The 10,623-nt window shown below is 35.8% G+C and overlaps 3 protein-coding genes across 3 annotated transcripts in view; all 3 read right to left on the minus strand.

Moving 5' to 3' along the window:
* LOAG_09073 (hypothetical protein) lies at nt 1-1,541 on the minus strand (the record flags this gene model as incomplete). The annotated part of the gene is made up of 3 exons (XM_003144602.1): nt 1-325; nt 620-750; nt 1,530-1,541. 3 exons carry the CDS (start codon nt 1,539-1,541, stop codon nt 1-3), a joined length of 468 nt encoding a protein of 155 aa, XP_003144650.1.
* Nucleotides 1,542-2,748: 1,207 nt separating this feature from the next.
* Nucleotides 2,749-5,317, minus strand: LOAG_09074 (UDP-galactose transporter; the record flags this gene model as incomplete). The annotated part of the gene is made up of 7 exons (XM_003144603.1): nt 2,749-3,099; nt 3,286-3,398; nt 3,576-3,738; nt 4,004-4,129; nt 4,355-4,493; nt 4,891-5,080; nt 5,239-5,317. The coding sequence occupies 7 exons, from the start codon at nt 5,315-5,317 to the stop codon at nt 2,749-2,751; spliced, it is 1,161 nt and encodes a 386-aa protein (XP_003144651.1).
* A 546-nt stretch (nt 5,318-5,863) lies between these two features.
* Nucleotides 5,864-10,623, minus strand: part of LOAG_09075 (hypothetical protein) — a gene marked incomplete at both ends in the record, with an annotated part of 5,621 nt that continues 861 nt past the window's right edge. The window contains 8 exons of the mRNA XM_020447849.1: nt 5,864-6,161; nt 6,768-6,866; nt 7,473-7,646; nt 8,071-8,296; nt 8,549-8,627; nt 8,932-9,078; nt 9,899-9,973; nt 10,193-10,344. Of these exons, the coding sequence (XP_020301960.1) occupies nt 5,864-6,161; nt 6,768-6,866; nt 7,473-7,646; nt 8,071-8,296; nt 8,549-8,627; nt 8,932-9,078; nt 9,899-9,973; nt 10,193-10,344 (1,250 nt within the window). The remainder of the gene's footprint in view (nt 6,162-6,767; nt 6,867-7,472; nt 7,647-8,070; nt 8,297-8,548; nt 8,628-8,931; nt 9,079-9,898; nt 9,974-10,192; nt 10,345-10,623) is intronic.

Consider the following 10,623-nt stretch of genomic DNA (forward strand, 5'->3'; position numbering starts at 1 on the left):
TCATCGATTAAGAGCAATGTGATATTTGTTACATAACTGTTGTAACTGCGCAGCAGTATCATGACTTCTTCCATCTCTTCGTACCACAAATTGCAGTTTGTTATGGAAGGAGAACAGCTGTATTATTACGAATCGAAGCTTTTTAAGACCAATTTTTTGAAATAATGAGAAATTTACTACGATGATTTTTTTTGGCCCTAATAGCATTTCCTCGCTAATACCGATAGCAGTGTTGGACCATGTTCTCTTGGCATAGCAGTGCCACGAACTAATTAATATATACAGTATCTCTCGTTCACAAATCCTTTGCATGATGTCAGTTGGCCTAAAACGATGCTATTGTAATGTAGTGGCGATAACTTTTCCACCAATTAATTAACTAACTTATTTGCCAGTTTCTTGTGCATCCGTAGTAAATATGAGGAAAATACAATTCTCCCCAACTTTATGCCAGTTAACGGTCACAGTTTTCTCACCTGAAACGAAAAAAAATGAAACACTACCAAGTAATAATAAGTATAACCTAAATTATTTACAAGTTCAGTAGTTCAGCTGGACTCTTATTTAATTTTATTTTTTGTTATATTACAATCGGTCATTTTGACCATATCTTCCTAACTTTGCAGGATACTGGCCCTCATGGGACAACTTCTTGAGCAAAAGTTTTGAATTCGTGTCCTTCCATACACTAATCCCAGGGATTGATACAAACACACCTACCGATTTATGCACAGCTCTTCGTACTGTATCCTGTGAGTTGAGGTATTGAGTTACTTCAAAAAGTTCCTTTTAATGTATGGATACTCATTAATTATACCTAATCAGGACGTGAAAAACGATCGATTAGAGAAACAAGATGAATTTCGAATACGCAATATAATCAGTCTTCAACTGATATTTGCAATAGTTCACGCCTCAAAAACTAATGCTGAAAATAATTTTTCTCTCTAATACATCAAAAACAGTCGATCTTTGAAAATGAACATGACATAAATCGATAGACAAGAAATAGGGGAACTTGACGAAAACCACTTTCACGCAAAACTTTAAGAAATTAAGGAGGAAAATGGTGTCTTACAGAAGCAAAATAGAAGGAAGTGAGTCTACATCACCTACTATTATACGTCTTCAAGTAATTTCGATTTAGTGCATTCACACCTTCTTTCCTTTGTAAAATAATGGGCTTTATACCATAACTGAAAACATGACAAGGGATTTTTGCAGCCTTTAGATGTTAGTGTTCAAGTCCAGTCTTTGTAGATTACGCGGTTCTCAGCGCTTTAATCTTTAGAAATTAGAAAATTCTAAATCCTGCAACATTCCCACAAACTATTTATCCTGAAGAGTTTAACAAGTAATACCCATGCTTCGAGAACTCGATTCTATGAAGCTACAACAAATGGTAATTATTCAGCGATCTGCTCACGTGGAAGTGTCTCTCTCACCAATGAATTTCGGGAAAAATGTTCCATTCGAAACAGTGAAGTCTACTGTAGTGCGTTTCGCACGAGTGACCACTAAGTTTTAACCTCTGATTCCATATAACGTCCACTGCCCGCGTGTAGCTGTTCATTACAGTTGTTATACGGTAAATGCTTTTATTAAATGCAACATTTAAATCAAAACAATGACAGGAAGTCACACATTTTGCCTGATTTCAACACCGGCTTCCGCATTGATTCCAATTTTCAGAATATTAATCAATCCTCATTACGAATTGAATCAACGGTTATTGGGCAACTAACATACAAGTATTTTAGAATAAAAACCATACGAAATACTTCTGGAAAACTGTTACGTCGAAACACTCTCAGACACCAAACTGTCTAGGAAGTAGGGAAATTTCCAAACACGTAAGGAAACAAATAAATTCAAAAAAAGGGAGAAAAAAACAGTTTTGGACACAAGTTGCAAAAATATTAGAAAAAGAACTGGACAAAGAAAACAATTTACGTGACCAAAAAATCCTTACAATTTTTTTCTTTTTAAATCACATATCACTAGAGAATAAAAAACAGCTAAATGAAGCTACAGCAATATGTGGACCAGAAACTAAAATTGGTACAAATAATGAATTTTTGCGCACCAACAATAAGCTTTCAAATAAAAAATTTAAAGAAATCCATTCTAGATTAGGAAGCTATCGACTCTTATTAGTGCCGAAAAACATAAAAAATTGAAAAGATATATCAAGTAAATGTTCGAAAAAAATCAACCCATTTAGCTCCGGAAGAAATTGGCAAACAGAAACAACTCCAAAAAGGATGAATGAGACACTTATTAAAAATCAAATCAACAAACTTAGAACCAAAACCTCAACAAACAATAGAGACAAGCTTGGTAAAGAGTTAAAATTCAAACACTACGTCAGCAGTTCTCTTTCGCAGTGGACCAGCGGATTCATTCTCATCTTTGGATAAAATTAACTTATATTTACGGAGGGCATACATACAAATAACATGAAAATTAAAATACTTGAAAGTAAAAGAGGAATAAATGTTCAACAATACATAAAAAACTGTGTGCCAAAGTTCCCTGCACGTCTCAGTTTCCTATGCAGGCTTACTCAAAATATTACAGCACAGTTTGCTATAACAAACTGTAACCCTTGTTATAACAAGGGTTACAATCAATGCTTACGCTTGGATGATTGCTTCACTTTGCGGCGAAAGATTAAATAAGAAATCCTAAAAAAAAGGAAGCAACGAAAAAGAGAATTCGAACACTGTTCAGCAACCGCCCGGTGTTTCAGACAGCTGCTGTTTCATCTTTCTGCTGAGTTGCATATAAAGGCTCAGTCGGCGTTTGCTGATATTTCTTCTTATAAGGAAACAAACTATACATGAAAATAGCTCCAATGACAAATACACTACCAACAAGAAACAGAACAGCTGGACGAAATTGAAAAAGCAATGCAGATGCGATGCAAGCTACAATGATGGCAATGGATGCGGCAAATGCCTTCAGAATATTATCGGCATATTTTATGACAACAGCAACAGTGATACCACCGATAGACGACAGAATTATCAGACACCATACCACAATATCAAAACCAACCAACATACCCCGTTCTAGCACCTTCCTTCTATCCTGTATCTGAAAATGCGAAAAATAGGTTCGGAAAATTTTCAAACAAAAATTGGAATTTTAACAAACTGTGCACGAAGGAAGTGCTACTACGGGTATTATACTATCATTTATTTTCAACACGGCAGCTAATAAGAAAATCAAATCCTTCTACATTTTCAGCAAAGCCGGAAAGTTAAGGAAACGGAAACCTACGAAAACATTAGCCAAAGCAACTGGGAGTGAGATAATCGCAAGTTGCACATTTCGTATCCATACTGCTACATCCGAGTCTTTCAATATTTTCTCCAAATATATGCCAGAAAATCCTGCAAAAATTCAGGTAGTTCGACAGTAATTAGCCTCTGTAATTTACTACAGACAGTCACTTCTTCTAACATATAAAGGCATACTGACGTCCTATGAAAGTAACTTATGATATCTTAAAACGAGAAAAAGTTTAGAAACCTTCCGCTATAAGAATGATGAATTTCTGATTTGCTTACCCGATAAAATACAAGCAACTAAAACAGCAGCGAAGCCACTGATGGGATTTTGTTCCACAATATGTTTATAAGGTGTTTCCAGTTTTGCAGTTTTGGAACTGTCATCTCGGATAGATGTTATATTTTCTTTCACTACCTTATTAGCATTGGCTCTTTGATCATCCTCAAAAAATAATTCTCTTGACTTCCTGCAGTTACATAGATCTAAGGAAATGCGACATTTCCAATAAAAGCTCAAATCTGAGCAGCTGGAGAAGAAACTACAAAAGATGAAGCCATTAACAATTTAATTCATAGTCATAAAGGAGCATAAGATGAAGCATTTAATTTCGTAATTTTTCATCTGCCTGTATAATCGCATAATATATTAATATCAGACCAAATAAAGATCATACACCGCTTAACAGCAGAAGAGTAGAAAAACTTACCAGCTGAACCAACGCAATTCCTCCAAAAAGCAAAACAAGTGCCAGCCACTGGAGCAGTGAAAGACGTCTTCGAAGGATGGTGACAGTAAAAAGTGCTGTTGTAAGAATCTTAAGCTGATAAGTCACCTAAAAAAAGAAACAGGACTAAATACTAACCGCTAAACTCAATAGAAGATACTTTCATCATAGCTTTTATGACGTTACCAATGAAATTAAAACTAAAAAAGTATCCCAGACAAGCTTTTGGGAAGTACAAACAGCAACAACGTTTTTAGCATTCTATTAAGCTATAACGCCACTATGTCAAACAGTCAAAGTACTCATTTAGAATGGAATGTTTCAAGAACGCACCATATAAGTTGCTGCAGGTAAATTAGATACAGCAACATAAAGCAGATTGTTTTGAATAACGTATATCACAGCTGGCACGCATACCTTCAAAGTATCAATCGGCTGTTTGATTATGTCCTCATACATTACTTTCAAACATCTGGAAACAAATTATGATACTGACAACGATCGATCAAATGCACTCCTTTAGGAATCCAAAAACATTGTTGGGATTTCTATGGAAATTTGGCAAAGCAAAATATACAACAGAACGCTAAGGATGAGTACACTGAAATTTATTAATAACAGAACTATTGTGCACCTCAGTTTCAACGTTAATGGGGATACATTGAAATCATCTTCAACATCTTTCACTTGATTAATTAATTTTTCACTGGCACAACAGCGCCTTACCTTCAAAAACCTTTCTCCGAAATAGTCTCTCGACGAAAACTACGGCGAACTTCATTTCTGTGAGTTAAACTTCCTCTGAAGGCCACTAGTAAATGCATCCCTGGTGACCAACATCAAAACAATAATAACAGTATCCAGTTAACCTTATCAAGCTCTTTTCCTGAATAGTAAGGAACAAGATGCAAACGATCAGTTTGACAACTTCTGCGAAAAAAATTGCCACTGTCGAGAGGAACATTTCACGCGGTCGGGTCCGCACATACCGCATAACTAGCACTTGTGATGCGTTTTGAACCACAAGAATTATCAAACTTACATACTTTATTGCTGTATCTGAAAATAAATACAACAACCAGTTTGGAAAAACATACGCAAACAACAGCTGAATTCCTTTATACGCAAGGTGCAACACTTCGTGAGGAACTATTAAATATTGATGTTTGGATATCAACTGTTTTCATACGTTCTTCCAAAAACGCTCAAGTAACTACCTTTTTTCTCTGCACTAACACATTTCTTGATCCAAATTCTTCCACTGTCTTGTCCCTCATCATCATCACAGGATGACATCCTTTCCTATCTGTAACAAAGCAAATTCAAATTTTTAGAAAATCTGATATCTTATAGTTTTCGTACTAAACTATATATTGGTCATACGGCTCTGTATAACGACACAGTTATGATTAACATTCATCGATGTAGCTAGTGCGGTTTAACTCCATAAAAGTGAAGTTCCAGATAGGGGAATCCCACAACTTCCTCACACATACTTACTGAAACCATTAAATCATGCTATTTTCCTACCAGTTAAATCACCAATGAATAGGGAAATTGAATTGACTGTTTAAACAAAGCAATGTTATCTGAACTTCCTGAAAACTCCTCAGAAATCTTATGTAGCTCCTCCTTAGCCGGTATGATCGCCATACTATGATGAGAAATTCCGTGTGTAAGAGGAAGTAATTCATTTTAATAACTAACTAATTTGTTACGCAATCATACTCAAACAGACAGTCATCAAAATCTCTACAGTATCAAACACCCCCACTGCTGTAAGAAAACCTCTGCAGTTTAGAGAAGAGATCTCTAAAACCGCTAAAAGTCTTCAATTTGATATCAAAGAAACAATGTGTTATCAGTTGCGGACATCGGAAGTTCTACTGATGCAAAAAGCGGTCGATCATACCGCCCACGGCAAAAAGACATTATACGCCCATAAATACCACATATGTACTTTTCATCGTGAAGGCGTGTCATTCGGTTACTGTGCAAAGCAAGACAGCCCATACGGCAACAACCCTCACCGAATCCATCCTTCCTGTTAAGTTGCTCTTCCATCAATTCATTAGCTTTATTTCTTCCACAGCGCAGTAACATCGGCATCTGTTCTTCTGGGTCACTTCCAAACTCCACCCTGTCTAAACAGAGAAATTCTCGGTTGTGAAAGAGCTGGACAGGCTTAGCTTTTCGGCTCTCTCTATCCGACGTATCGTCTCAAGCTCACGATAGTCAGATTCCGAAAATTATTTTTACAACCAGCGAAAATTTTCCCATTTTGCTACCGCAAATATAGTATTTGTGAGTCACTGGTTACTCAAATATTCTTGTAATATTTAAACTATCTCTAATTCTATTCAAAGTTAGGCTTCACAAACGAAAATTTGGGAAAGGCTCTACCCACGCTTGTTGAAAACATTACAAATATGGATCCATCCCTCAGCCGGCACAGATTTTTTAAGTGAAACACAGCGTGCGCAGAATTGGCCCACCGCTCCTAAGAATCACATGCCAGGGGCTAACGAGCTAGAATGGCGACAGTTAAGTCCCCAGAACGTAGGTTTCGTAAGAAGACCCTTCTCTTAGATAGATCTTTACAAAGTTAAACGAGCTTCATCTGCCCGAGTTTGGAATCAGAGTTGGCCTTCTAGAACGGTTGCTGGAAGCTAGAAAGTTCATCCTATCCGTGGATGCACTTTGTCTGACCCTTCAATTGAGATCTCTCTGGCATGGGATACCCTACCGGGGGCATGCGCGATCATCAGCATAGCTTGCAACCTCATTAGGGTGCGCAACTCTCTCCCCTCTCCCCCCGCCAAAAGAGGCTGTCCGTGAAGAAGACCTATAATTATATTACGACTGTGTAATACAGGCATCAGAAGATAGTCAAAGTATGACCAATGTTCATTTAAAAGCAACATTTGACAGTATACAACACAGGAAAAAACGACTTCACTTTATTTTAACTTGTTGAAATGTGTAATATTCCTAAAAAATTTCAAGAGTTATATAAATACATCCGATAGAAACATGTAACAACGATACAAACTACATAAATTTCAGACATCTCTATCAGGAATCACATAAATACATCCGATATATTGCTTCGTGTTCACGGCAGTCAAATTCCGGCACAAAGTTTACTTTCACAATTGATGAGAATCCCTCCGATAATTTTGGTTCCTCAAATAGACATTCATAAGTAACAGGCTGAGTTACTACGGAACGAATTTCTATTTTAATTTATGCTGAAATCCATGCCAATGCAAATCTACTTGCCGAGCACTTTTCACTTCCAGCAGATAGCGCTATATCTTAGCATGTCAGGGAATGAACTCCTTCTCCTTCCCAGAAACGAGAATTTATCTATTCGGCATGGAAATGATGTAAACTGTCCGAAATGCCTCCACAGTGATCAGAATTTACAGTCGATGAACGGAAAACGTACTTCAAATTTTTTTTGTAACCATCAAGTACCATTCGGCCAATTTCAATGTGTTTTTCGTCGGTATCAATAATAACACGATATTTGCAATTATGTGCTGCTTGTTCCAGTGTACAGTTAAATAAAAAGCACCGCGAAACAGCTCCAAATGATTTAGCAAGACTGATGTATCGTTTCCTTAAGTTTAATAAAATGATGCAAAGGGTAGCACGGAACAGTAAATGCACATGATACATATATGTTACAACTTTCAAATAAAAACTAGAAAGTTTGAAAGGTTAAAAAGTTTTCCCAATATATTTTTCGTTAGTATCAATAATAGTACGATATTTGCAATTATTTGCTGCAGATTTTCTTAAAATATGCTATGAAACATATCAGTCCCAAATTTCCTTAATTTATTGATTTTAATGAAGGCTTAAACATATTTTATGAAATCAGACGAACTTCAAGTGTACCTATCACAGGGCTGTTTAGGTTCGAAAATTCTATAGTTTTAAAGTAATAGCAACTATCCGCATCAGTAATATTTGATGATTTTGCAAATCTACTGCACAGTAAGGATAAACCGGAAAGGAGACAAATACAAGCGAGATGAAACCTCGATTCTTTGTCAGCATTAGTATTGTCAACAATAACGTTTTGCTGTCGTTTCAAAAGAATTTTTGCATTCTCAACACATTTCTGCCAGGTTTTCAGTGTGTCTCGATTCACTATACCATATCCGTGCTGTGCAGCTAATTTTTTAGCGAGACTACTTTTACCACATCCAGGGTAACCAACGAATATAAGCACTTCCAAACCATTACCTGGTATCGAAGTATTTTCTGAAATGATGTAAGGAAAATTATATCTTTAAAAAGAACCAAATTTGTGATGAATTCGTGCGAAATCAAGAATTCAGGTCATAGTAACATAACAGTGTAGCTTACAACTAAGGAGAAAGAAAAGCTAAGAATGGACAACATAATGACAGAACTATCAAGATATTAATGAAACCGTTGTTTGTGCAGCTAAATCCGTTATTTTACGTTAAAATACCTACTAAAGAATGATCTAGACGAGAGAAAAGGACAAACCTGGATCAAACAAGCTAACTTTCTCATCCAACAGGGATGACGGTAAAAAAGACGGTAATGTATACTCCTCAACGTCCACCTGGTTCAAGAAGTATTGTTCTGGTGTGAAGAATTTAATACCGAAATTCAAAGCAAATAAACGGTCAGCAGCTGAATGATCTTTTTTTTTCGAATCTTCAAATAAATTGGATACAACTTAATAGCTTCCATTCATAACTTTGTTTAACAGTTCACTAATATTATATGATGAAAACTGAGTAGAACAAGATTAATGCGTAACGAAATCAACAGTTACTTACACGATGAGTCCAACAATAAATGATACACGAGATAATGGAGAAACAGTGAAACTACGAGAAGATAAACGTGGAAAAAAGACAAACATTTGTCTGTATGCGGCCTGCAGCGTCACCAACATAAAATGATGATTGCCGATTGACTGAAATACCGCCATTTCCATGACTTTCAAAATAATTCCACATACCAATATATGGCTTACGGTACTGCAGTGTTCCCAGAGAAACAAATACCTCAATTTACTAAATCATATTTTTGCACTATTTCTTCATCAACACGATAAGCATGATGATTTGCCCACAGTACAAAATAACGGCATTGTAACTTATTGGAAGCAGTAGGCATAATGTTTTGTATTCCTTTTAAATCACTAGAAGTGATGACTAGAAATAGTTCGTAGTTTGCAACAATTCAGATTCTTTCCCTATCTCGACATTTAACAATTTAATGCATCAGAAACAGACAGATATTCTGCAAGAAACTAAAGTAAAAGTCAGCCGTCAGCTCTAACAAGTGAAGCACTTTAAGAAAACTGCTAACAACTGCAGATAAAAATTCGGTGATAATTCTCAGTTCCTGCTCATAATTTTTCATTTTTCGTTTTATCTTTTCCCTTTTCGTGTCTGCAGGATGAACTACATGAAAAAGAAAAAAAAAAAGCTCAAACACACTGAAAGGAAAACGAAAGGATGTAACGCCTTCATGACTGATTAGAGGTAGAAGATAAAAAAGCACGTTTTGAATTCATCAACAAAAAAAAGAAAAAAAGAAAAGACAACGCAAAACGAACAGCTTAGTTCTTTAACTGTAAACATACGGAGCATGTGTGTTCTACCACGGTTATGCCAAAGTCAGCCTATGCTACATCTACAGTCAGTCTTCTCTGACTCTAGCGATTACAGCAAATAATAAAGACAAGTCATTGAATTAAGTTATTCTAATAATAACTTGGATATTGTCTGTTGCAAGGTCAATAAATATTGAATCATCTGAAGACAAGCAAGTGGATTCGTGAAATTTGACTTCCATGTTCGAAACAGATTAAAGAGATACCTGTACGGGAATGTTGATTTCCTGACACACTTTTTCCATTTTTCTGCAGAAGGCATCACGATCTTGAGAGCCCTTCTATAAATAAGGAACTACAATCCGCAAACCCGCACGAAACTATAACAAAAACCCCTACAGTAATTCTACTTCTACATTGGCGAAGCTTTATCAATTGCGTTGTTTTTCCTTTGTTAAGTAGTAGTTAACAGTAAAATCATCCCGCTATGGTCGAAAAACTTTAACTGCATGTATTCCATTTTATTCATGAAGAAACAAGTTTGAATATGAATTACTTACTTGTATGCCTCGCTGATTCGTAAATATCACTACTTTGAAATCCTTCCCAACAATGTCGGTCAAGGCATGTGGTACAGATTCGCAGAAAAACTGCCAGTCATCCTCATTTTCAGGAAACGTTTTGCCAGATTTCGTTATTATCACAGTACCATCTCAAGCAAAATTACATCAATTAAAGAGACCCGACTACGCTTTACAATCTTTGCCATAATAAAGAACAAAGTGTGAAACATCATTTGTGTTGCATAAATCTAATTTTTTAAAACAAAATCCTAGAATGAACCAAACAATCATAATATTCCAACTGCATAAATTATGGCCGACTAATATGTCAAGAATTTAGTACCAACCCCAATAACTACATATATATATATATATATATATATATATATATATATATATATATATATATATATATACTACTACTACTA

The sequence above is a fragment of the Loa loa genome (genome assembly GCF_000183805.2).
Source record: "Loa loa unplaced genomic scaffold supercont3.130, whole genome shotgun sequence".
Classification (NCBI taxonomy): domain Eukaryota; kingdom Metazoa; phylum Nematoda; class Chromadorea; order Rhabditida; family Onchocercidae; genus Loa; species Loa loa.